Here is a 27,943-nt window from a genome sequence, read left to right as displayed (position 1 = left end):
CCGCCCCGCGCTCCGCGGCCCGCGCCCCAGCTGCTCGCGCAGGGCGCCCGCCGCGCTCCCCGCGCTCCCCGCGCCCCGCGCCCCGCTCCCCGCCCGGGCCGGGAACGCGCGGGGCCCCCGCGGCCGCACAGCGCGCGGGGCCGGGGCCGGAGCCGGAGCCGGGGCGACCCCGGGGCGCGCGCAGGCTGCCCCCCGAGGCCCTGGGTCGCGACCACTTGTTGCGGCCCCCGCGGGGCACGCGCCCTGCCCAACGCCGGAGGCCGAGTGCGGCCCGTGCGGCCCGGCTCGGCGGCGCTCCCACGCCTGGCGGCTGGCGGCGGGCTGCAGGCCCCGGGAGGAAGGTGGGGACCAAACGGCGCCTCCGCGGGTCCGGGAGCCGCGCTCCGGCTCTCCTCTCCCGCTCTGCGGGGACCTAACGCCGCCGCTGGACCGCGGGTCCTAAGAGTGCACTGTGCCCTACAGTTTGCAAAACTTGCTGTGCCTTCTCCGGGGCTGTTAACACCTTCTGAAATAGACGATGAACCCAAACCGATTCCCGCTGCCATATTTCCAGGGAGCGCGTGTGTTTCTTCTTTCTTTTCCCTTCTAGGGTCCCACATCAACTCCTCTGCTAACCTCGACCTCAGACCCAGAAGCGGCGCTTACCTGTGGGCACCGCTGCAAGGTATCACCTTTCCTCTGGCTATGCCTGCGGCTAGGCAGAAAGGAGAAGGAAAAGAACTAGAAAGAGCCTGTGGCTATATGTGGATGCCGGGCTTCCTATTTTAAGTTTGGTTTCAAGAAAGCTTTGCTATATTTTATATGCAGGGACCAAAGGGCAAGAGACTCACAAATGACTCAACGCTTCCTTTCTTCCTCTTAAAGAAACAGATGCCCAAGGCTGGATGGCCCTAAGTGAGGATTCCGTGTGTAAAGAAATGGACTTTTATTACCTTCCACTAAAAAAAAAAAAAAAATCTGTATATATTTTTTGAACACCATGCCACATTTCTAATAGAAATGCCAATGGAGTCCTTGGTCACAATGGGTATTAATGTTCCCGTTTCACAAATGTGGTAACTGAGACCAAAACAGCCTGATTTGTTTAAATGTATACCATCCACTATTGGTAAAGTAAGAAGTGGAATGCCCGGGGTTTCTTTTTCCTGTGTCCTTGTACCCTAATTCTAGGTCACATCCATTTATGATTAAAAACAAAGCAAAACAAACCAAAAAAGACCCACTCTCTACCTTATTAAGCTCAAGCACTCCGATCAGGCCAAGAACAAAGATGCATTTGAGGCGCCATCCCTTTCCTATGAAACATCCCCTCCCCACTTGCTGGATGCAGATCTTTCATGACCAAGGATGGTTACCACTAGGCTCTGAAACTCACCGGTGTGGTTAGCTGAATGATGTCCCCTATGTCCCCTACCGAGGATGTCCACATCTTAATCCCCAAGGTCTATGAATGTGTTAATTTACAAGGCAAATGGGAATTAAGATTGTAGATGGAATTAAGGTTGCTAATCATCTGACCTTAAAATAGGGAGATTATCCTAGATTATCCAGGTGGACCCCATGTAATTACAAGGGCCCTTGGGAGTGAAAGAGGGAGGAAGGGGAGAGAGGTGACAACAGAAGCAGAGAGAGACATGAAGATGCTGTGCTGGCTTTGAAGGTGGAAGAAGGGCATGGTGAACCAACAAATGTAGCAGCTGGAAAAGCAAGGAAATGGATTTTTCCGTCAGGCTTCCAGAAGGGAACACACCTCTACTGACACTTTGATTTTAGTCCAGCAAGACCCTTGTCAGATGTTTTACCTGCAGAACTGTGAAAAACTAATTTTGTATTGTCTTAAGCCACTAATTTTGTGGTAATTTATTACAATAGCAATAAGAAACTGATACAGTAGACATCTGGTTATTACTATGATTTACTCTGATGGATTCTATGAAAGTATCTTGGATTCTAGAAATGTTTCTAGAGTCTAAGATCACTCATTGCAGGAAAACACTCTGGCCAAACAAGGCTTGTCCCCGGCCCTTCTCCAAGGCATCTCCGCACTCAAACGATGCAGTGGTGTTGGGCAGCTGGCAGTCAGACAGAGCCATGGTCCAGTGTAGGACCTACTCATTAGAAGATGAAGCCAAGAACTCCCAACATCATAGAGCATTGAGATCCAAATCCCGCCACCTGACAGAGATACATCCCCACAGGAAACTCTTAGCCAACCCACACAGCTCTGGTCCCAACCACAACCATAGTACACGTGCATTGCCTGTCTCTTCCTGCTCCAGGTCTCGGTAACATCACACTGCTAGTACAGAGGAGGAAGGATATAGGTTTTGTGCCCTCTGGCTTGGGATCCCTGGAATCTATAGAAAGAGACTAAATCACAGGCAGGAAGCATGTGCCTTAGTAGTTGCATGCATCCATGGCTGAATCTTTATGCTATAAGGATTTCTTGGGTCTGAGTACAAGGCCAAGGCCTCTGCAGAAATGTAGGCTGTGGGCAGCCCGGGTGGCTCAGCGGTTTAGCGCCGCCTGCAGTCCAGGGCGTGATCCTGGAGGCCCTGGATCGAGTCCCACATCAGGCTCTCTGTATGATGCCTGCTTCTCCCTCTGCCTGTGTCTCTGCCTCTGTCTCTATGAATAAATAAAATAAAAAAAAAAATGTAGGCTGTATGAATGTTTCAGCAGTGTTATAGTGCAGTCACTATTAAACTATCTTCTGGAGCCCTGGGGTTTCTGGAGTTCCCATAAAGGCTACCCAAGAGGCACCCATAGCACCTATAACAAGAACTATTCCACTTCTATGGGTCCTATCTTTGGACTCCACATAACATTTTGTTTGGAGAAAAGATTCATTTGGAGAGAAGGGGTGGAGGGGGATGAAAATGTGCAAACACTGCTTTCTAGGAAAGAATCTATGCTGTTGGACTCCTAGAATCCAACCTGAATCTCAAGGAGAGCAACGCACCCAATGTCAAAGGCTGTGTAGTGACAGCACAGGTGTCTGAAAGGAGGTCTTTGTTGTTTTGTTTTTGAATGTAAGTAGAGAGAACAGTATAATGAACCCTATGTGTATTACCCGGTTTTTTTTTTAAGATTTATTTTTATTTATTTATTTATTTATGATAGAGAGAGAGAGAGGCAGAGACACAGGCAGAGGGAGAAGCAGGCTCCATGCTGGGAGCCTGACTCGGGACTCGATCCCAGGACTCCAGGATCGCGCCCTGGGCCAAAGGCAGGCGCGAAACCGCTGAGCCACCCAGGGATCCCCTACCCAGTTTCAATATTATCAAATCACAGCCAATTCTGTTTTATTCACATTGCTCACTTCCCCACCGCTACCCAGATTATTTTGAAACAAATCCTAGATATCATCATAGGTACTTTGATGTTAGCTAGTACTTATGTTTGAATCTCCAAAAGCAAGGACTGGACAGAGAATTTTGGAAGGCTAATGCTTTATTATTCTCTCAGCCTCCCTGAAAAAGGACCAATCTGTAAATATTAATGAGACAACCTCAAACACCAGACCTATGGTCTAAAACTCAGCATGCATAAGACTCACTAGGTTATTGTGGAGATGCTCCCAGAGATTCTGGTTCAGGAAAGGGGGTCAGGAAAGGGGGGCTCAAGAATGTACATTTTAGCAAGCAGATTCTAGATGGAGATGCATTCCAAACCACACTTGGAGAAACTCTGGAACTAAAGTTTTGTGGCAGGAGTCACTGGTTGTTTCCTTTTTTTTTTAATTTTTTTTATTCATTAATGATAGAGAGAGGCAGAGACATAGGCAGAGGGAGAAGCAGGCTCCATGCACCGGGAGCCCGATGTGGGACTCGATCCCGGGTCTCCAGGATCGCGCCCTGGGCCAAAGGCAGGCGCCAAACCGCTGCGCCACCCAGGGATCCCCCTCCCTTTTTTTTTTTTTTTAAGATTTTATTTATTTATTCATGAGAGACATACAGAGAGAGAGAGAGAGAGGCAGAGGGAGAAGCAGGCTCCATGCAGGGAAGCCAATGTGAGACTGGATCCCAGGTCTCCAGGATCACGCCCTGAGCTGAAGGCGGGGCTAAACTGCTGAGCCACCCTGGCTGCTCTCATTAGTTGTTTCCAAAACAGCAGCTGTTCCCTCTCCTTGGTTACTTATTGGCTTATAATCAAATAATTAATATACGTGTGGTCATGTGACTCACCCTCGGCCAGGGAAACAGAAAGGGAAGTCAGCTTATGGTGACATTTCCCTCATTCTTTAGAGAAGACACAGGTGGCATATCTCCTGTCCAGGCATCCTCATGCCTCTTGGCATTGTCTTGAGGGCACAATGCCTGGGGTTGCTGCAGCCAGCTTGAAACAATGAACGGGACATCAGTCAACATACTACAGGTGGGCAGAAGGGAAGATGAAATGTGCTGATGAATCACTCCACCTTAAAAGTGCCCTGTCTCTGGGCTCCCTGCCAGGTGACACGATGGACCTATCATCATTAGGGTTTTCTGGCATTGGGCTGTTACTTGCAGCCAAGAGCATCCTGAAGGAATGTCAACTGTGATGTTGAGAAGACCTAAAAGCTTCAGAAAGGGATCCAAAACCACAGAGCAAATGAAAGACCATTTGCCAAGAGAGTGTCCTGGAATACAAAAGGCAAATTGGGGGACACGCGGGTGGTTCAGTGGTTGAGCATCTGCTTTCGGTTCAGTTTGAGATCCCAGCATCCTGGGATTGAGTCCTGCATCGGGCTCCCTGCAGGGATCCTGCTTCCTTCCCCCTCTGCCTATGTCTCTGCCTCTATCTTGTCTCTTATGAATAAATAAATAAAATCTTAAAAATAAAAAAAGGCAAATTGGTGCCTAGGAAATGCCTCCAGCCCTGCCCACTAAAGAAGGCTTTGCTATGTGTTTGCAGTTTCCTTTAAAACCCTGTTGTGGCTACAATATTTTGCTTTGGCCAAGAAGTGACGAGCCACATGAAAACGGGAAGCCAGGCTGGAAACCTGTGCCCAAATTTGCCTGATGCCTAAACACCTGAAACTAATAAAATATTCATGAGCCTCTGCAATCACTATTCCCCAGAAGAAAACCTGGGAAACAAAGCCAGAGACTAGAAAATATTGCAGGGCTGACTGGTTAGCTGGTGAGGAATATGTGATGCCCCACCCTGGACAAGGAACACACCAGCTCTTTGCTGGGGGGTGTGAGTCTAAATAGAAGTTCATATATCTGACTTGTTGACGGCCCCCCAGGTAGAAGCTCAGGAGCACCGGGCCCCTGAATTATACCATGATGTCCTCACAGAACACCAGGGCCCCTGATCAGAGCACCCACATGTATGGTATAAATTTTTATAGACTTAAGGAGTTTCATTCAGTTGATCAAAATCATTTATTGAGCACCTGCTATGTGGGCTCCCTGTACAGAGTCAGATGCCTCATGGTCCCTGTGCCCACTCCTATAGCCAGATAAGGGAACGGCTACTACAGGACAGAGGCAGAAAGAAAATATTGAATCAGCCCCGCAAGAGGTATGGGGAGATTTTCCAGAAGACAGAATACTTGAGCAGAGTTTTAGAGGCCAAGGGAGTGTTACCGTCTTAAGATTTCTCATGAGGATATTTTAATAGATATGCATTTAAAACACATTAGGAAAGAAACGTAATTAGCACATCAAGCCCATAACTTCACAGACAGGTTACCTAGGACCAAACAAAGTATAATACGTTGAAATACAAACGAAGCAGAAGGAAAAACAGTACGTAATGCTACAAGTGGTACACAGAGAAGGTGAAAGTCTTCAAGGCGGTTCACACCTAAAGGACATGGTGAAACATGGAGCTAAGAAAAGAAGGGAAATGGACAGAAGAGAAACAGAACATTCTAGGGAGTGAGAATTAAATCTGTTCTTGAATATACTTGGGAACATTTTGTGATGACAAAGTCTATGATGAACTCTTTCAACAAATATTCCCTGGGCACCTGCAGTGTGTTAGGTCCTCCTAGGTGCTGGGAGACAGACACAAGCGACAAAGTCCCTGCCTCCTAGACAATACCTTCCAGATAAGTGCTGGTGGCCACCTACAGCCATTACCCAATGAAAGGCAAAGACAATTAGGGCCCTGAGCTGTTCTGATATTTTAATGCCTATGTGCTCTGTCTTGAACCAGAGTGTGGTCTGCTTGAGGACAGAAAAACCTCATCTCCCCCATCCCCTGCCTGGCCATGGCTTTGCCCCCACTATGCTCTCAGCCCAGAGATCAATGCTGCCACTTTCCCCTGTCCTGGCAGGAGAGTCTTCTCCTCCAGGACCAGCCTTCCTCAATCCATCCACCCAGGACCTCACTGCATTTTAAGGTCTTCTTTCTGCAAGAAGGCAGACCTCAGGGCTTCACCTCAGAAACCCAAACCCCCAGAGCATGCTCACCAGGAGGATCATCCCATCATCTGCCAGCTTGGAAGGGTAGCGACGTACCATCCATACGACGGCTTGCTCTCTGCCTTCCCCACTTAACAATCAGATAAAGGGAAGCCAAAGAGGTGATTGAGAAACTTGTTAAAATGACTACTATAGGAGAACCTGGGTGGCTCAGGGGTTGAGTGTCTGCCTTTGGCTCAGGTCTTGATCCCGGGATCGAGTCCTGCATCAGGCTCCCTGTGGGGAGCCTGCTTCTCCTTCTGCCTATGTCTCTGTCTCTCATGAATAAATAAAATCTTTAAAAAAATGACTACTATAATATTAGCTAACATTTGTGAACATTTGCCACCCAGCTGACACTCTAAGTGGCTTTCATCTCTTCTCTCATTTAATCCTCGGATGGGTCTTCATGGCTATTGTCTTCAGCTGACAAAAGAGGAAACAGCGTGGAGGTCTCTTACCCCAGCTCGCACCCAGAAGAACCATGTTCACACACAGGCTGTGCGTCCACGAACCTCAACTCCTAACCAGCCCACGGTGACAAGGAGCTAAGCTTCAAGTTATTTTTATATACTCTGAACCAATTGCCAGAAAATATGCCATGAGGAACCCAGGACCAGTGCCCGGCTCTATCATGGGAGCCCACCCTCATACTAATTAAATAAGATCTATTTCACTAGTGAATTCTGAGAAAGTTTTTTTGTTATTCTTGTTCGTTTTTTTCTAGAAGGGGAATCACTACTCTGGGCTTCTCAGATAAGTCCTCACATTCCACAAAGGACTGTCCAAGCAGCGAGGTACATTCCTGAGCTGCAACCCATCAACACTGAGTTGTATGGGCGGAGAGAAATATTTGGAGGCGGGATTCAGGCCTTCGAAACATTTGGCCATTATGTCCACCCATGCTAAGATGAAATGTCAGCCTGAACCCAAAATACATGCAGGAAGTGTATGGGGGCAGCTTTCCACATGACTTCTTAGCCTCATCCAGAATTTCTAGGTGGGACCCTGGCATGTTCCTGGAGTCCACACAAAGTCCACTTCACACGCAGGCTGACGTTGCCCGAATGTGTGCTCAGCTCAGCCCACTGGACTGTCTTTCTAGGCAGAAAAATAATCATCTTCAGGAATCAGAGTCTGATATCGGTGTGACATCAGGGCAATGGTTAAAAAATAAAACATTTGATGAATAACCATGATATTGTGAGGGTCTGGTGGGCTGAGAGCGAAGGGTGGTTGCAGGGCTTGGTTCAGTTTACACATTAACAATGATGACGAAGATGTCTCATCTCCCCACCAGACAAATAAGCATCTGAAGCCTGAGTCTTTGATTCGCTTCTATATCCCTTGGACCAGCTGTTCTCAAACTTTGCTGCACAATAGAACCACCTGGGGACTATGAAAGTTCCCTGTGCCTATGCCTCACCCCTATATCAATTAAATCAGAAACTCTGGGGGTGGGCACCCAGGCATCAGTATTTTTTTTAAAGCTCGCTAGGAGATTTCAGTGCACAGCCAAGGTCGAAAACAGTGCCCTGGGTCCTGGCTGCTTACAGGGTGGCCCATGAACTTAGCAGCTTCTTGAACTCTGACATGAGAACAAGTCACTGCACAGCTTGTATAATGCTGATTCTGACTCAGCAGGTCTGGGGTAGGACCTGATGTTCTGCTGATCTAAAAGGCTCCCAGGTGATGCTGAGGCTGCTAATATAAGGAACCACAACATGAGTCGCACAGCCCTAGGGCAGTGGCTCTCTAGGGGCAGCTTGGCCCACCAGGGGACATCTGGCAGTGTCTGGGGACATTTTTGGTTGTCATGACTTGGAGGATGCTCCCGGCTTCTAGGGCTGCTGAACACCCTACCATGTACAGGACAGCCCTCCCCAACAATCCCCCAGGCCCTGGTGCCTGGTGTCAATGGTGCTGAGCATGAGAAACCCTCATGCTCAAGCACCCAGCACAGGACCTTTAAATAGAAGTCCTTAGTTTGCATGAAAGAAGAAACGGACTAGGGGATGCCTTATCACCACAGTGACTTTGTTGTGCTGTTGAACTAACCGGGCCAACAGATAGCTTTTGAGGGATGTATCAAATACCCACACCCTCTACCCACTGGACATGATACAATCAACCTACAAACATCTGTTGAGGGCCTACTGTGTGCAGCCCATTGTGCTAAGGAACAGGACCAGTCTCACATCATCAGAGGCCTCACCCTCTGTGTGACGAACACGCATTGAGCACCAGGCTGTGCCAGCCCCAAGCTAGCACCTCCCACACACTATCACACTGAATCCTCCAGAGGTAGGTATTAATTTCAGACCCATTTTATAGATGAGGAAACTAAGGTTTAAAGTGATAAAGCAACTTGACTGAGGCCCTAGAATGAATAAGCGACAAATCTGAACCAGACCTGTCCAGCTCAAGTGCCCAAGCTCTCCAGTAAAGGATGAAATCCTATACGACAAAGTATAATGCATTTGTCTGGGTTGAACTGTGATCAGGTTACAGAAGACTCTGATACTTGGGCAGGGGAAGGGGTGGTGGCCTCCTGCAGAGCTGGAGGGTGGAGAGGGCTTCATGGGCACTTACATTTTCCCGTCTGGTCTCTTGAACAAGAAGGTGGTTGATGAGGGTGAGGGACAAGGCAGGCAGAGGATCACCCTGGAACAAGTGCTTGTGAGTCAGTGCCCGCCTCTGACGCCTGTAAAGTCCTGGCCTGCCTCTCTGTTTATACCTTCCTCCACATTTTTATGTCAAAGGAAAAGGTATTTAGAAGAGAAGGCATGGAATGCCCCTTGTTGGACTTGCAGAGTCGATGGCTTTTCAGGACTGAGGGAAGGAGCAGGGAAGTGTGACAGCCTCTCTCATCAGGCCAGTTAGAGTTCTCAAATGCAGAATAAGACGGGAGTTCCTGAAAAGCAAAAGCTCCCCCCATATGGGACCACCAATACAGAATAATTACTCTCCACTGAAGATAAAACATGAACCAAATAAGAGGTATAAACATCAGTTCAACACAGAGCCTGAGGGTTTCTAACAGACAAGCTCCCATCTCCGTGCAAAAGCAAAGCTAAACCCTACAATAATCATTAAGAGGGTTTTATCTCCGGGCCCCTGGCTGGCTCAGTTGAAGGAGCATGGGATTCTTGACCTCGGGGTTGTGAGTTCGGGCCTCACATTGAATGAGGAGATTACTTAAAAATAAAATCTTTAAAAAAGGGGCGCCTGGGTGGTTCAGATGGTTCAGCGTCAGCCTTTGTCTCAGGTCATGATCCTGGGGTCCTGGGATGGAGCCCCACGTTGGGCTCCCTGCTCTGCAGGGAGTCTGCTTCTCCCTCTCCCTCTGCCTCTCCCCACCCCCGCATGTACTCTTTCTCTCTTGCTCTCTCACAAATAAAGAAAATCCTTTAAAATTTTTTTAAAAATCTTTTTTTAAAAAAAGAGTATTTTACCTCCCAAGCCCTGATGGCTCAACTATTTGTAAAACAAAAACCTTATAGAGAAACCACTCTGAGGGGTTCCTAGTAAACCACTCACACAGACACACTCAGCTAGAAGGAGACGAAACTCATGTTTTGACAGAACTTCCACTTGAACTCTCCTCCGAGCCTGCCCTCCCCATCCTCATCTGCACACTCCCCTAATCGTGGCAAATTAGAGCATCTGTGAGCACTTGTCCAACTAACTTTTCACAGCGGGCTTCCTGCAGTCCTCCTGCAAAAGCAACCAACCACAAGCAAAGGAAAGCCAGAGCCAGCATCACGTAGAGGCTGCAGCGTATTTTGCAAAAAAAGCTGGAGTGAGCCTGCATAGGCTGCTTTCTCAGACAGGACCCAAGCACAGGATTACTTTCAGCCACTACCCCTCCTTGAAGAAAACAATCTGTAACATCAGCTCATAGCAGGCTCACCTGGGTGGCTTGCTGTACTTGGCCAAGGTGACGCTTACTCACCACGGGGCCAGTGGGGTTGTTGAAAAGAACACTGGTCTCCAGCCCCAAAGAACTGCATTCAGGAGTTAGGCTAGTCCCATGACAAGCTGTGCGTCCTCAAAGGAAGTCACATACCTTCTCTGGGTATCAGGTTTCTCATCTGTAAAATGAGGAGGTCCTGAAGTCCTTCCGGTTGTGATAGTTCATGATTAGGAACCTCTGAGCCAGGCATGAGGTGGTACCTGTCTCAGAGGGTGAGCATCCCTACCACCATGACTCGGGAGCCCGAGGAGCTTCCACCCCCGACGCCCTTCATAGGTGGCCCGGAAAGGCAGTCTGACCCAGAGCTGAGAGCTCACGCCAAGGCTTGAACTCCCTGCTCCCCCAACCAAATTCTCACTTTCTGCCAACGCTGGCCATGCATGTTTAAATTCCAGCGGCTTGGTCACTTGCCAGGAAGGGTCTCCTCCCGCAGCCATTGTGCTGTGGTGTCTGGCAGTTAGGCAAAGACAGACAACTTTCAGCTCTGCCCCTTTTTCTAGGAGGTTTGGGATGGGTTAGCAGCTCAAAACGCTGTGCCAAAATAGTCGGGGCAATCTGTCCCATACGATGCACTCGGAGTTTGCGATCTGCTGGTGTAGCCCCAGCTGGGCTCACCCACACAGGCGCTCACTCCCTCCCACAAATGTTAGGCTTCAGCTTCTTTGCAGCCACTCTTGGCAAGAGGTTAACCCCAAAGCCCTAGTTCCCCAAGGAAAAGAATGCATTCCTCATGTGTGCTGGATGGCTTGACCTTGCATCAAATATAATGTTGCAACATTGAAGCCACCCTGGTAGGGAGGCTGGTGGCTCAGGGATGGGAAGTATCTTTAGAAGGTAGTGAGGCCTTCCAAAGAATCCAAGGCAGATGAAAAAGAACTTCAGCAAATTTCAGCTAGTCCATGCGTCAAAGCACAAGTGTTTCCCAGTAACCTGCCTTAATGACAGAATTAGCATCATTCAAATTATGACGGTAATAATGATACTACTAATAAAAACTATTACCTCTGATAAATTTAAGTGCTTACTACTGCACGCAGGCAGGCACTCTGCTAAGCTCTTGACACACATTTTTATGCAATCTCCATGGTCTGTCCATGTGGTTGACCCTAGGACTATACACATTTCGCAGGCAAGGAAACTGAGGCTCAGAGTGGCTGACGAACTTGCTTGGAGGCTAGCGGTCTAACGGCAGAGCTGGAAGTGAGACCCAGCATCTGCCTCTAAGTCCTGTCTGACCCGATTTTCCAGGACAGGAAGCCTCCAAGTCACCTGATAGCCAGTTGGGTTGAATTATTCAGCAAGCACTTATGGAGGGCCCACTGTGTGCCACGCAGAGTATCAGGTGCAGGTAACCAAGCGCCTTGTCTGCACGTCTAACATTCCCAAAGAAACAAGATCCTGGCTTAGTCTCTTGGCCACAAGCCAAGATCCCCCCCACCCACCCACAGATGACCACAAACTTGTATCCAAGCAAGTACCCCTAAACAGAGAACTCAGAATCATAACCCCAACTCCTGATCCTGTGATGGCAAATACTGAGTCCCAGGGAGGGGAAGGAAGTACAGTTGGCTGGAGAAGCCACGGGGAGTAGACAGGAGGGGGCGAACCACCTGATTCCTCCGGAGTGCGTGAGCACTGAGCAAGGAGTCAACAAACCGCACACGTTGCCCACAGCGGGTTGACCCCCCTATCAATTTACCCCAATCCTCTTCTCCTGGAGGAGCCTGTGTACAGGCTCAGCTCTTCCCTGAGGAAAGAGAACGTGGCTTCCCTTCTAAGCACCTAGTCTGGGTGCGTATGTGCTGGGTAACTGCTGAGCTGGTTGAGGGGGACAGAGCTACCTGTAGGGTTCCATGTAGCTCAGGGACCTTGTTTCATGGGCTCTCAAACAGCCGACAGGGCCCAGCTCTCTAATGGTCACAGCTACCAGCTATCGCAAGCTGGCTCGGAGCGCCTGGCGGCTCAATCGGTTAAGCCACTGATTCTTGGTTTCGGCTCAGGTCATGATGTCAGGATCGTGTAGAGTCGACCCTGAGATCATGCAGCTAATGTCAGGTCGAGCTCAGTGCAGAGTCTGCTTGGAACTCTCTCTCCCTCTGCCCCTCCCTTCTGCCCCCTCTCTCTAAAAATTAATAAATCTTAAAAAAAAAAAAAAGAAAACTGGCTTTGTGCAGAGTATTCTGTGTCTTGCCTCCTGTAATCCCCATTTAACATCCCTTTAAGTCCCCATAGACATTTACCTATGACGAAGCAGAGGCTTGAAGCAGTCGCCAGACCAGCCCACAGGGCCCTGAGAGTGAAGATCTGTATTTGATTGAACTCAGGTGGCCAAACGTGCCCCTCTCTCCAGAGTCTGATTTCACCCTCAGCCTCACGTCTGGTCCCTCCTCCTCTGGTCCTCCCGGCTGACTGGGGTGGCTTCGGGGCACCCAGCCTTCCTGCTTCCCCAAGGGCAGGGCTCCTGGCCCGAGACCTCCCTGCTGACCCAAGACCACCGTGCTCTCTGGTCTTCTCTTGGCTCACCCTACCCACTCCTCCCAGGGCATAGACACACTCCTCCCCTGAGGTTTTTATTCCCAAACACACTCTGCCCATTTTGCAAAAGGAAAGGGCATTAAAAGTATCAGTACTCAGACCTGTGCCAGCGCCTTCCTTGGAAACAGAAACACTTTCACAGTCAACGTCTGAATCAGCAGGCTGCTAAAATATTTAACGCTGGACGACTTAACAGGCTCCAAGAAGAAGAGAGGTTAAGCTGCAGTTAGCCGGGGCCTGCTGGCCCTGCACGCCCCTGGGAAGCCTCTCCCGCCCTTCCAGCTTCTCAGGACAAGAAAATGGTGCAGAGAGGACAAGTGGAAGACCAGTCTCTGCCCTGAACCCATTTCTGCTCCCACACAGGTGGGACCAGTGGGGAGGCATGGGCAGGGAGGGTTCCAGATGAAGTGCTGCTATTTAGAGCCAGCTGACTCGGTTGCACCGGGCCTGGGTGCAAGGTCATACTCTCAAGGGCTTAGGACGCCTCCTGCTGATCAGTGTTGCCGGGCAGTTGGGTTGTGACTACATCCCAGTCTCTACTCTGGAGATAGAGCTACCTGGCTTGGCCACTTGCAGAGCCAAGGGGGAAACCAATGCTCACGCACCACCCTGTGGGGGCACCCTAGCCCCCGGCAGGGCTACACACACAGAACCTTCTGGAATCCACACTGGCTCTAATGGTGATGACTAAACTTGTTTGTATATATGAAGAAACTACATCTTCGAGATGGGCTGTCCCCCACAGAAGCCACCAGACCTATGTCCAACTTCAATTTTAAATAATCAAAGCTCACTACAATTCATGGTTCAGTTCCCCAGTGGCCCTGAAACCACCTTGCCTGGAAACTGACCCTTGCGTTTCAAGTGCCTCCATTGCAGGTGCTCCCAAGCCCCGTGTAGCTAATGTCAGCCATACCACCTAGAAGGGACAGAGGACATGTCTATTGTAGAAAATCTGGGGGACAGTGCTGTCATAGAGAGCGACGTCTCCCAAGACTCCACCTGACTGCTAAGTTAATGATCAAGGATCTAAGCTGATGTGTGAAACACTTTCCAGAAGAGAGGTTCTAGTGCCAGCTCCAGCTGTTATTAGCTCTCTGACCTTGAGCAAGCCGTGTGCCTCATGTCTGAGCCTCTATCTCCTCCTCTGCAAAAGGGGTCCACGAATAGCACCTATTGAGGTGCTGGATTTCTCGGACAGAGAAAGAAGGTGCTGGAAGCAGAGGTCCTTTGGCCCCGAGGGAGGAATGAGTGCAAGGAGACTCACTGAGTTCTTGTTTGTGTTGGGCACTCCAAATAAAGTGACTCATGTAATCCTAATGGCCCTGGGAGTCTTTCGGGCCCCTGACGTGCAGGTGAGTTAACAGGGTCCGAGGGTGACACTCCCAAGCTCACAGAGCTAGACCTGGAGCTGGAGTTTGAGATCTGTCTTCTTTGAGGCTCTAGGTTCCACACTAGAACTGAGAATTCTTCCCTCAAAAGCCTAGAAGGAGATTTGGGGCGGCCAACGTGGCTGGGAAGAGCAGGCCCGTCCCTGTGGAAGGGTCCTGGGCTCAGTTCAGGCATCCAGGGGGAAATATGCCATCAGGGCCCAGAATCTGGGACTAGTTCTCTGCCTCTTCCCTGTTCTGAGCCTCAGTGAGAATGCCCCCGAGTTCCCTTCCAGCAATAATCAGCCAGAGTCTAAAATACCCGGTTCTCAAACACCGCTGCATCCAGGTCCATGCGGTAGGGCTTCTGCCAGCCGCCGTAATGAGTGGTTCCAGGAAGAGCAGCCGGGTCGGTGTGGACACATTCATTTGGAAAATCACCACCCGGCTGTGATCCTGGCCTTGGTTTTTCAAGTGGCGGCAAGCGGCTCTTCCCCACCTCGGGTCCAGGTGCCATGTGACAGAGGCCACAGGGCGGAGGGCCCCAGAAGACCCAGAAGAGCCAGAAGCCAGGGCAGGAAATCCAGCCCACTGCCACCCTATGTGTGGGGGCCCCATAAGCCAGTGACCTGGCACTTTTCCCAAGGACAGCTTCACCTCCAAGAAAACCCATTTTAATTATGGAACACAAAAGCTTCCGAACATCAAGGCTGCATTTTAAAAGGTCCTTTGACTTTTATATATGACGGCTCCCAATGATTGAAGCTGTTGATGACACTATAAATCCACGTCATTGATAGAGTCTTCAGTTCCTATGTACCTTTGAACCAGGTAACAAGCTCCTTGTGAGCACAGCAAGGTTACACGTGATAGACACGGAGGCGCAGACAGGCCGAGCAGCTGGAAATGACCCTTTCCAGGCAGCGGTCTCCCTGTTCCTGCCTGGCGGGGCTCTTACTCTTTCATTTAGGGACCGAGGCCATATTTTCCCTTTGCTTAATTGCCAGGATGCTTTTGAAAAAGTACATTTAAAATGAGAAGAGAGGTTAACCATTTTTATTACACCCTTACCATATACCAGGCATTATACCAGATGCTTTAGAAACATTCCCATCGAACCCAACCTCCTGCCCTCACAGAGAAATGTGTTTTGTTTTGTGTTTCCCATTTTGTAAATATGAGAAGACTGAAAAGTGGAGCAGCTCATCCAAGGCCGCACAGCCAGTAAGAGGCCGCTGCGGCAGGAACAGGTCTGTTTTACTCCACTGTCTCCCGTTAGGGAAGAACATTGCTCCAAGTCAAAGGAGGGCCAGAGTGCAGCCCAACGCTTCCCAAAAGGAAGTTTAAAGTAATGGAACCAAAGTGGTATAAACGCAAACCCAGAAGGATCTCACTGGAGAGGGGGATCTGTTGTCCTGGCTTTATCTGCTAAGACAACTAGGTTTGAGTCTTATTATTATTATTTTTTTGGCCTTTTCCTTAATTTACACAGCTGTAGGGATCTTCAAAACCTGATTCTTAAACTCAAAAACACGGTGTCACAGCTGGTAATTTTAGAAGGAGGAGGAGAGAGAAGGAAAAAGTGGAGAGCGAGTGGGGAGCGAGCGTGGGAGGAAGGGTGAGAAGCGGCTCCAGCTCTGCTCTCAGGCCCAGCGAGGACTTCCTCGGCGCGATGCCCGTCATCTCCCTCTGTTCTCCCCCGCCTGACCTCCCTCAACTTTTCAACCCAGCTGCCCTCCTTGGTTTAGCCTAGGTCTGCGCTAGGACCCCAAGCATCTGGGAATAATTTAATTCTCTCAGAATGCACTAATAATTGGAAAGGATAGCTTTCCGACCATTTCCCCGAATGGAAAAGTAAAAGACCGCTGTATATAAATATTCAGCAGAAGCAAGCTTGGTGCTATCCGAGACAGGTCCAGCACTGCATACCTAACCATCAGTGGTGTGTCATCAAAATGCCCAATTCTCGATTTTCCATCCACAAGGAAGAGAGTTATACGTGTGTGAGGTTGAAATCAATTCAAGTACCTTCTGTAGGACAATCTAAAAATAAGGAAGGCTGCCTGTGGGCTCCAGGCTTTTCCAGAGGCAGAGACCACACAATGGTGGAAATGAATGCCTGCTTCTCAGAATTGGGTGCACATGTGCCCCTCAGGTACGGGGTGATGGCAAAGCCACAGGATACCCAAAGCCTATCCACCAGCAGGGCCAACTGGGCTTCAAAATTGGGAAAATAAAGCACATAGACAGACTTGTGCTCCTGGCATCTACATATATATGAGACTGGGTTTTCAAACTATCTCGTCACCAAGGTAGAAAAGAGACATTTCTAAGATAGTGAACCTGATTCGTGGTATCAGCTCTATTCAGGTCAACAGAACCTTCAAAATACAATAAATTCAACAGAAGCGTGTCACCTGATAACCAAGAAGAGACTAGAAGAGGTGATTTTGATTTGCTCTACTCTTCCCAGGGCAACTCAAAACATGTTTCTCGTCGTTGTTGGAATACGATACAATATGGTACACACCGAAAGACAGTCATAAGGTTTCGCAATAAAACGCAATCCAAAAAACTTCAAAGTTGAAGCAGATCACTGTGGGCTGCCCAGGAGGGGGCAAGAAAGAATTTATTCTCTTCAGCCGTTAAGATATTGTCACAAAGAATTCAGTACCAGAAAAGGAAGACAGGATGGAACTTCAACCTTAGGAGAACAGTCTCCACGTGAGGAGAGACAGTGGCCATTCAGTTCACTGCACAAGAAAAAGCCACGCCACGGAAAGGCACTAGGGAACCTGACGGCCAGCAAGCCCCAGGATGTGCCAACATTGGGCCGGAATCCACGATCTCAGCCCTCGAAGCAACTCCACAAGGTGGACACGAATTTTCTCCCCATTCTACAGGTGGGAAAACTGAGGTCATATGTGTATCTAAGGGGCAGGGCTGGGGTGTGAATCTGGCGCCCCTGCTCTGCACTTCATCAGCACCCCAGCTCCTGGCAGCCTCTGCCCATTGTGTGGCCACTCAACCTGCCCCAGACCGCTGCGGAATTTCGCCTTCCCATGCAACACCTGCTCTTCCCAGGATGTGCACTCCCTGGCCTGGGCTGCTACTACTACTACTACTACTACTACTACTACTACTACTACTACTACTCCTCTCTCTGAAGCCTGCCCAGGTCCACAGCTCAGCATCCTTGTGGCAAAAGAATTCACCAGAAGTACTAAGCCTCCTTCTCAAGGCAAATAAATATTTCCAATATTTGTGTTAAATGTGTACGAATGAGGCTGCTGGGCAGGCGGATGTGGGCGTTTGGGGTCCCCGTGGGAAGGTTTGGACTTCTGGATCCTGGGCAACAGGTGTCAGAGCTCAGTGAGGGGCTGTGGTGTCCGATAGGGCACCCACCCGCCACATGTGGCTGTTGAATACCTGGGATGTGGCTGGTCCAAATCGAGCGCCATGGCTATAAAATAGACACCAGCTTTCAAAGACTCAGTATGACAATGAGAATGAAGAATATAAAATTCATCATCTTGATATCCATTACATGTTAAAATGATGATATTTGTGATGTATGGGGTTAACTAAAATATATTATTGGAAGTGATGTTACCTGTTTCTGTTTAGTTTTGAATGTGGCTCATAGAAAATTCCAGATTACATCTGTGGCCTGTGTCCTATTTCTGTTGCATATACAGAGCCGGTCTGTATCTTCCGGAGACCTCCCATGGTCTACTGAGCCTAAGTTGGAATCTGTTGCAGCCTGTTTGCCTGGATGTTGCTGCCCCCATAATCTCCCTCGTGGGCGGGAACGGAGGTCACCCCACTGGGCAGGCTGGAACAGAGGGTCCATTCAGGATTCTTTCTGGAAATCTTCAGCCAATGAAATGGGGGCAAGTTGTTGGGTTTTTTTTTCCCCAAGAGCCCAAAGTACAGGAAAAGTCAGCCCTCCTCCATCAGGACCAAGGCGATGCAGGTTCTAGAGCCAAACGACCTAACCAGAAGTAGACTGTGAGCCACACGTGCAAGCCAAAAATGCAAAAGTCATATGTGTAGTTTTAAAAGTTTTGGTAGCCACTTTAGAAATAGGGTAAAGAAATATGGGAAATGAGTGATGTCTGGGTAGCTCAGTCGTTGAGCGTCTGCCTTCAGCTCAGAGTGTGATCCCGGGGACCTGGGATCGAGTCCTGCATCAGGCTGTCTGCAGGGAGCCTGCTTCTCCCTCTGCCCGTGTCTCTGCCTCTCTCTGTGTGTCTCTCATGAATATATGTTAATTAATTAAAAAAAGAAATATGAGAAATGAAATTTAATAATATATTCTAACCTAATACATCCAAAATATTATTATTTTAATACATAGCAACATAAGAATTATGAATGATTTTTTTGTTCGTTTTTCTTCCATAAGTCTTCACCATCTGGAATGTATTTTACACTCCTAGCACGCCTCCACTCACACGTGATGAGCGGCTGCCAAATCGGATGGTACACCTCGAGAGAGTCTAAGAGTCTACACCCGGACACCCTCCCCCAGAGCAAAGGAAACATCACCGAAACATCCATTGCTCAATAAACTGTGCCAAGTCATACAACTCCAGTCACTAAGATATGCTCGCAGAGTGTTGATGACAGAGGGGAGAAAAAAACTCTGCAAATATTTAAATATTTCATCCACAACAGTGGGCGAAAATACACAAAACTAATAAATAACAGTAATCATTATGAGGTGGGGTCGTGGCCTTTTCTCTTATTCTTTATACTTTTCTATTCCTTACAGATTTTCTAATATTCAGAATTATGATTTAAAATTTTTAAATTTTAAAGCGATTCGTACAATGAGCCGTGGAATATTTTTTAAACTGCTATGTCTCTGGCCCCACGTTCCCAAGTTCTCCAAGAAGGAGATAAAACCTCCAGGGACACTGGGAAAGGTGCTAATATGTCATTGGTGGGGAGGGAGAGGATTTTCCTAGTTAGAGATTTTTGCTGCTGTAAGTGGGAGTGTCCGACATCCATGCCAGCAGGAGGACTTGGCCTGCTACGTCAGCAGCAGAGACAAGTGTCCACGGCAGATTACACTTGCATCTGCCTGGGCAGCACACGCCTGCGTCTCGCGGGCCCAGAGTTATGAGAGGCGCCCTTGTAAGGGCAGAAAGGCAGCTGAGTGTCGGTGGAAGTGCTCAGACTCGAAAAACAGGTGATCATGCATTCTTTCCACATGTGCAAAATATGAATCAAATCATTTCTAAAATGCCTGCAGCTGTTTGGTAGGATTCACTGGGCTGCCGCAGGTACTAATTTAAAGTCCAACCCTACTCTACTCATACACACACACACACACACAACCAGAACAGCCAAGGGTCTAACTAAGGATGTTCACAATATCTCCATTTCCCCAGAAGGATGAAACTTGTGAGCAGCTGCTCTTCTACAACCATAGGTGGCATTTCACTTAGGAAAGACCCGGCAGGCACACTTCCCACAGTGTGAGGGTCTGGGATTCACAGTTACGCCTGTTATTTGTCCCCTAATCTCGAGATCTCTATGGAGTGTGACTGGGGTGGGCGAGTAGATGTTCTGGCTTCAGAGATTAAATCATTGTGGAACCCATTTGCCTCAAATTAGTGTTTGTCTAGAGCTGGGATTGGGGGTTGGGATGTGATGTGCAAGGGATGCAGGGTTTCCTTGGGGGAGAGGACAATGTTCTAAAACTGATGGTAGTGATGCTTGCACAGCTCTGTGAACCATCGAATCATATAGTTTAAATGAATGAACTATATGACCTGTGAATTCCATCTCAATAAAGCTGTTTTCTTTAAGGTAATAAACTTAGATGTGAAATTCATTCCATCCTGTTCATAACAGTGGAGCCCTCCATCATCTTGGGCATCGCTTTTCTTGTATAAAGAACGGCAAAGGCTACTTGCTGCTTTCACATGGAAGGACTCACGCGTAAGCAGAACCTTCCTCTGCAAAACATCCAGTGTGTCTCTGCCAAAGGAATTGTTCTCCAAAGGCTGATCTCTTTTCACATTTTTCCAAAGGCTAATACCTTTTCACTGACCTTTCTGCTCCTCCCACACTTCTGGCCTCGTCTGAGACAGCCTCACCCGGGACATCTGGAGCATCTTTCTCAGGAACTGAAGGTAAGGTGGATGGGTCCGGCCCGGGGCTCCTTCTGGGATAATGTAAAGAAAGCAGTAGATGGTAAGAAGGGTATTTCTCTCCACATGTGACTGAAAAACGCTCATTTCCCAACTCAAGTTTTAAGTGGGTACTACCCCAAAATCCCTAGAGAAAAAAAATCACCTTCCAGCAGTTAATGGCTATGAGATGCTTTGGGATCATTTAGGTCCCTCTGTATAAACATATCCAGATCCAGAAGCACATATATTTTGGTTCCAGAAAAACATGTGATTGATTCTAATCTTAGGGCCCAAGAGCATGTTGCCAGCCAGCAAACATTTCATGCTTTTCAGACAGTTTTAGTTAAATGAAGAACCCAGAGAGGGAACGGGACATGTCCAACAAACAGCGCCCCAATTCCACCCATTTCTCTCACATTTTTCAGAATCTTAGCACATCCAGCGGTTGCAAGCAGGTACATTTAAGCAATTAGGTATAGAAAACTTAGCTTGTAAAGAAACCCACCCGCCTCTTGGATTGACTCTCACCAACCGGGGTGGGAGTCCCTTTTGAAGCTGGTCCCATGCCCCTCCCCGGGGTGGGGGATCTGTCCTTTTCTGTACCTTTCAGCGGGGAGCACTCCCAGAGCCAGGTGTTCAGGCTTCAGGTCCTGAGGTTCGTCAGGTCCTGGAGGTGAAGAGACTCGCGGCTTCTCGCTCCCGGCAGGAGTGGGGAGCTCAGGCCCGGGCTGCTCCTCAGCCAGCCGGTGCACAGCAGGGCTCTCCCCTCGCAGAGCGGCTGCATCCTCCGTGCCAGGGGCCCCAGCAGAGCAGCCTGCGTCCCCATGGGTCCCCGGCAGTGCCAGCCCATGAGCAGCGCCGCAGAACATCCTCGTAGTACCTGGCTCAGGCGGGTCACTAGACACACGTGCCCCGGTGTCAGCTGTGCTCAAGGTGACGTCACCCTTCGCCTCCCCAGCAGCTCCTGAGCCAGGCTCCAAGGGAGTGGCTGTTCCTTCTGCAGCCTGCAGCTCAGGGCCACACTGCTTGCCCAGGGCATTTTGTGTTTCTGAGATCCCGGCACCACCTCCACGCCTCTGCTCATCCCCAAGTGTGTCGGGGGTCTGGGGCTCGCTGATGGCCTTGGCCACAATCGAAACATCCCCATGGGGAGATGATGCTCCCAGGGCAGAGGTGGACACTGGCATGTCACCTGGACCCTCTGTGTGAGCAAAGGCCCAGGCACCATCCTTTCCGGGTTGACTGCCGCTGGTGGGTGTTTCCTGGTGGTAGGTTTCAGGAGGAATTCTATCTTCTGGAACCGAGGTCCCTTCTCGGTGGCTCTGGGGATCCACCTGGAAGTCAGCAGCCCTTTCCATGGGAGTCTCCTGAACAGCTGCCGGCAGGGCAGGACCGGAAGCTAACTTCTGCTGGCCTCCACCCTGCTGTGAGTGGGCCAGGCCTCCAGGCCCGGCCTTGGCCTCCCCAGCCCCCTCTGGCTTCTCACTTCCCTGCGCCATCTGTGGGACACCAGTCATTTCCTTCCCCACACTGGCACCTGGGAGGCTCTGCTCTGTGGCACCCGGCAGCTTTCCTGGAGCGGGATCCTGGGGAACCAGACAGGGGATCTCAGCCTCCATAGGCAACTCTTGCTTCTCCTTTGCATCCACCCTGAGTCCAGCAGGAAGGGCGGGGAGAGGGGCCATGGCCACTCCTTGAGCCCCATCTGGAGGCTTCTCTGGGCGTGGCCCGGCGAGGTCCTCGCCTCTCACGCTCCCCTCGGCTCCTGCCTTTTCTCCCACTGCACTCTGGGGCCGATCGGCGGTCAGGGCCCTGAGCACAGACTTCTCAAAGATCTTGGTGATGTGCTCCCTGAAGTCAGGGAGCCCAGTGATGATGCTGATCTGCTTAGAGCTTGCGTCCACACCACCTGGTGCGCCCCTCCTCGGATCCTTGGAAGGGTCCACCACACTCTTCCTGCTGCTCTCCAGCTCCCTTGCTGCCTCACCTGCTATGCTTTCCTCACTGGCGGGGCGAGCTAGCGTCTCACGGGGTCCTGTGCCCGCACCAGGCGCTCTTGCCTCTTCCTCCTCCCCTGTCACCTGCTTACTCTTGGTCAGAAGCAGAGCCCTGTCCAGGTAGGGGATGGAGTCCAAGGGTCCCTCCAAGTTTCCAGGTCTGGGGCTCCCGTGGCTGGCGTGTACTGCAGAGCTCTCCCCACTGGCAGCTCCTGGTTGTGAGAGAGGGGCAAGCAAGCCTGCAGAAAGCTTCATGGAGGTGGCATTTCCCAAGACCAGCAGAGGCTCTTCGACGGGACAAGGCCCTGTCCCTTTGCCAGCAGCACCATCGATATGCAGATAAGGAGTGTCTGGAGCAGCCTCTTCTGGTGGCCCAGGTGGCAGGAGTTTCTTTGGGTTGGGGACAGCCTGGGCTGCAGAAATATCCACCTTGCTGCGGGGAACCCCACCCAGCTCCCCGGCTGCTAGCAAGTCATTCTGGCTGCTGGCTGCAAGCTGCTCTGCTTGGCAGGGCTCACCTAGGGCCCAGATAGAAGCTTCCTTCCCCGGGGAGGCCTGCAGCTCGGTCTGAAGGGAGCCACAGCTCGGAGCAGCTTCTGCTGGCACCCCCAGAGCCCCCTGTGCCCCCAGCTCTCCTTCCTCAGCATTCCCACCAGTGTCGGCAGCCCCACAGTCAGCACCTCGATCCTCAGCGGCTGGGAAACTTCCAAGAAGCCTTGGGGCCCCAGCATCCGAGGCGGTGGGGGGCTGCATTTCCTCCTGCGGGGCCGGGGCCGGCTGCGGCCTGCCTGCGTGCCCTTCCCCGTGCACCTCCGTGTCTGGGGCATCCTGGCTGGGTGCGTCCTGGGCGCTGGCCGGCGCTGGGGCTGGCGGGCCCTGAGCTGCGGCCACGAGAGCTACTGAGTCAGGCCAACAAGGTGGGGTCCCCACTGTGTTCCCACTTGCCTTCTCCGTCTTACCCAACCCCTGGAGCGGGGGCCGAGCGTCAGCGGCTTCAGATCCTCCTACATCACTGAGACATGCTTCTTCATGCCGCCCGCTGGCTTTCGGCACATCTGCGGGCTCCTGCCGGGACTTGCTCGGGCCCTGCTCTGCGCAGCGACTCTCCTCTCTGTTGGAGTGACCTGCAAGAGGGGAGTCTTTTGAGGCGTCTGCTGCTGTGGGTGGCGACACTCTGGAAGGCAGACTTCCACCGCACGCGCCCTCTTGCTCATTCTGCCCTCGTGCAGACAACTCTGGTCCTCCTGGGGCTGACAGCTCTGGATGCTCTGTCGGGGGACTCTCTGGAACTCTGTCCCCGGGAGCCGAACTGGGAGCATCACAGACACTGCCTTTGGGGAGCTCGCCCTGAAGTTCTGATCTGGAAGCTTGTTCCTCTCTCCCATGAGTGGGCAAGCACACAACCTCCAGGGGTTCCACAGGTAGGTGGATTCCAGAAGCGTCTAGGTTCTTAAAACCTGGACTACCCGGAAAAGTCTCTTTCTCATTTTCACACTGCTGGGGCTCCTCCCCGAGCATGTCAGAGATGGATGCTTCTGGTTCTGATTGCAATGGCTGGAGATGGTTCTGCGAAGATGCTGAGGGTCCCTCAGAAGCAGCTCCTTGTGTCTTGTCATCATTCAGGCAGGACAGGTTTCCTTGCTGATCTTGCTCCAGGCTGAGCATAAGCCCACAGTCCACTGCCAAATTCTCCCCCTCGGGGGGATGTGGCCCTTCAGCATGGACTTCCTGACCAGCTGCCTCTTGCCCCAGCCCACGAGGTTGGCCCGGGGATGTCAGCAAGCCATCCCCGTCACAGCTGCCGGGCCTCTGTGCAGATGGGTGGCTCCTCATCTTTGTGTCAGATGTGCTCTCCACCTCCTGGGCTTTGGGGGTGACCTCGGCAGAAGGAGTTGACAGGAAATCTGATTTCTCAGATTCTAAAGCAGGAAAATAGTCCATTCTCTCCAATCCCCTCACGTCCTGAAGGGTGTCGGGACACGGGGCCTGCAGTCCCGGCCCCTCCCAGACAGCTTCTTTGGGAAGAATGTGTTCACCAGTTCCATCCGGCCCAGGCGGCAGGATGAGATCCTTCTCGGGGAGCTTGTGCAGTGAGCCAGATGCATGGACCACATGGGCTTCTCCCATCGTCCCACAGGTCACTGAGCTTCTAGCTGTATCTTCTGATGGAGGGCCAGGCCTGACGGTGTGCCCAGGACCCTCCTTTCTGAGTGGCTGTGCTGAGTCTGTGCTGGAATGCACTTTGCTCTCCACATCATGGCTTAGCTTTGAAACCTCATCTTTTTCCGCCTCCAGCTTGGGCTTGCAGCCTAAAGCCCTGGGTTGCTCTCCCCCTGGGTTCTCAGGATCTCCACCGTCAAGTGGCTCTGGGACTTCTTCCTCTCCCCAGGAGTTGGCCTCAGATAGTTTACCTCCCTCTCCAGCCACAGCTGGACTTTCAGGGGCCATGGCTTCCTCCTTCGGCCCTAGGGAGTTTCTGGCACTTTCATCTGATACACTGGCTGGGAATGGGGGAAGTACCCCTTGTTGGACTTTCTGGTCCCTAATTGAGACCTCTCCCCTGTCGTCCTGGGGCAAAGGGGCAGGACCCTCTCCAGGGTTCCCATCTAGACCCTCTCGCTCACTTCTGAGATCTGATGCGAGCTTCTCCTGTCCTGCCAACCCTGCATCTGCTAGGTCTTTGGCCAGATCCGTAAGAACTGGCATCTCAGCCCCAGAAACCATCTCCCTGGTCAACCAGCTGGATTCTTCTGCGGCAACAGAGGCCTGAGCAGCTGGCAGTGAAGCGGAATCTGAAGCCAGACATGTTTCCTCCATCAGTGCACGTGGGGAAGGCTCTGTGCTCACAAGCAAAGCCCCCTCGGGTGGGTTGCCTGCTGCAGCACAGACAGCTGGACTGGGCTCGCTCCCCTGCCCCCCTGTCTGCAAGTGGCCCTGAGCATCGCTGGTACCCACAGTCTCCTTCCCAGAGTCCCCAGCCCCGGGTGTCGGGGCAGGACTCAGTGAATCCCAGGGCAGCTCGACATGCACCAGATGTGCTCCCATTTGCTGCTGGCAGCTTTCCCAGGAATTTGTCTCAGCTTCTCCGGCCGTCCCAGTGGGGTAGCAGGCCCTGAGGAATCCCGAGTCATCGGCGAAAGCCTGAGGCGGCACCTCTGCTTGGCATTTTTCCTTGTCCGAGGCTGTGGGGGCTGGATCTGGCGGAGTCGGGGTCTCAGGCTTTGTGGGAGACTCCTCCAGACCAGATGAGCTCGCCTTGCCTGGTTGAGCTGCAGCAGGGGCCCTCGGGGCCTCTTGCACAGAAGTCGCCCCCTGCCTGGACTCTGCCGGGGGAAGGCCACCTGCAGCCTCATTCCCTTGGGACTCGAAACCACCAGGCTGACCATCTTTTCCACACAGCTGTCCCTTCATCAGCTCTTGAGGAGGCACCGGTGAAACCTCTGGCAACTGGTCAGTGCAGCTGGAGGAAGACGATTTATGCCCCTCTTGGTCCAGGCCTCTCCCTCTGCCGGCACTGGGGACGATGGCATCTGCTTCGCCCTGAGTAGAACTGCCCCCTTTGGGGACAGGTGCGGTTGGGGCCTCCCCATGGGCACCTGGGGAAGGTTCCCTCCTGGGGTGTTGGATGAGGGGCCAATCTTCAGGTGCTGCTACTGGGCTTGCCAAGCAACCTTCCGGGGGGCCCTCGGTAAAGGGCATGGAGGCTGACGGGCACTCCTGCTCCCAGGGCACTGGGGGGCAGGGCAGTGGAGAACCTTCTGGGCCCCTGGCTTCCTGTGGGCGTTTGCTCGGCTCCGTCACCTCCAGGGACACGATGCCCGGATCCAGGCAGGCAGCACCCTCAGAAGTGGAGCAGGAGCCTCGGTGCCCGGTGCTGCCAACAATGAAAACATTTGATGTTTCATTCATTCTCATGGATGTGCATCCAGAGCCACATCACAAGCAGAATCACCCCCACCCTTTCCCCACGAAAGACCACAGAACACAGCAGCCCCACGCAGCTCATTCCTCTCCATGAGGAGACCACGCCCCCCAACCCTCCCCCTCCCACAAGCATCCACGTGCCCCTACTTTCTCCAAAATTCAATGCAGGGAATCTCAAACATTCAGCTTGGAGCATTCCATGCTGGTCAGTTGTGAACAGGGAAAAATGAAAATACATTCACCGTAGTCCAAAAGGCAGGAGAATCAGAAAGTGTTCAATAGGTACACACCATAATAGAGGGTTTGAACCACTTCTGTGAAACTTACGAGGTGGTCCTAAGCACTTAATGACAATCTTTAAGCTGTTCAGGGAAAAGGAAACAAGGGGCCAAAGCCAGGCTTTGAAATAAAGAGCTATTTTTGATAATAGTTGACAATTCAACATGTGGTACTGCAAGAGGCATTGTCCAAAGATCAATTCTGTTTAGCTATATATAAAATTGTTGGGAGCTGAATTACCTTCATGCCCATACTTGTCTTATTTGGCTTCACTTGAACTTACTTAGCAGGACAGCACATAAGGCAAAGCTATGGGGAACTTAGGGGAACATGGCTCAGAATTATGGATTTGTTGTAGCTATCCAGTTACTGTAAGGTCATTCATCACATGCCATATTTGGACTGGGTTTCTACATGGTTTTCATCAAGTGCATTTTTAAGATGTTTAAATAATAGATGGCCCATACAAAATTTTGAAGATGTAGGAAAAATGTCTCGCTCAGGCTTGCCACCTGAAGGGTTCCGGTGAATTTCCTTCTTTTCTTACACAATTTGTTAAACGATGCAATTTTGTTATTTTTACATGGCTGTGATCCTATGTACTTGTTACGATTGCATATCTTTTAGCACCAAGAGAAATTGCTCAACACTAAGTTAATAGAAGTGTGGTTTTTCTAGGGCTTTTGCCATGTTCTTTAAAATTACTATAGGGAAAAAAATAAAATTATTATAGGGGGGAAAATCTATGGAATGCTCTTGCACCTGTTACTTATGTACACATTCACCCATTCACAGACCCACAGCGTTTTGAATGTGACCAGAGAGGGATCCCTGGGTGGCGCAGCGGTTTGGCGCCTGCCTTTGGCCTAGGGCGCGATCCTGGAGACCCGGGATCGAATCCCACGTCAGGCTCCCGGTGCATGGAGCCTGCTTCTCCCTCTGCCTGTGTCTCTGCCTCTATCTCTCTCTCTATGACTATCATAAGTAAATAAAAATTAAAAAAAAAAAGAAAAAAATGAATGTGACCAGAGAAAAGATTCTACTCTACATATTCACTACCAGAAGTCTAGCTTTCCAATGCCAGGCAATGCATATACATTCATTTATCAGGGATGCATACAGTGGCAAAGCGAGACACATTTTTTTTATTTATTAAGTTTTTTTTTTTTTTTGACAGAGAGAGAGCACGAGTGGGGGGAACAGCAGAGGAGGAGGGAGGAGCAGGGAGCTCGATGAGAGACTCCATCCCAGGACCCTGGGATCATGACCTGAGCCAAAGGCAGACACCTAACCTACTGAGCCAGACAGGTGCCCCTGG

General features: G+C 50.8%; 1 protein-coding gene across 11 annotated transcripts in view; it reads right to left on the bottom strand.

Annotated features, from left to right (window-relative positions):
* The window catches only part of TACC2 (transforming acidic coiled-coil containing protein 2), a 207,531-nt gene that overhangs the window by 123,542 nt on the left and 56,046 nt on the right, over positions 1 to 27,943 (bottom strand). For 9 of the 11 annotated variants that reach the window (XM_055300200.1, XM_055300205.1, XM_055300197.1 and 6 more), the window contains 2 exons: positions 21,029 to 26,296; positions 20,332 to 20,457 (listed from right to left, as the gene is read on the bottom strand). In XM_055300200.1, the coding sequence (XP_055156175.1) occupies positions 20,332 to 20,457; positions 21,029 to 26,296 (5,394 nt within the window). The remainder of the gene's footprint in view (positions 1 to 20,331; positions 20,458 to 21,028; positions 26,297 to 27,943) is intronic. The other 2 variants (XM_055300202.1, XM_055300203.1) reach the window with 1 other exon arrangement.

Source organism: Nyctereutes procyonoides, unplaced genomic scaffold (assembly GCF_905146905.1).
Source record: "Nyctereutes procyonoides isolate TBG_1078 unplaced genomic scaffold, NYPRO_anot_genome, whole genome shotgun sequence".
In the NCBI taxonomy this organism is placed as follows: Eukaryota; Metazoa; Chordata; class Mammalia; order Carnivora; family Canidae; genus Nyctereutes; species Nyctereutes procyonoides.
This window is presented reverse-complemented; position numbering and strand designations above follow the sequence as displayed.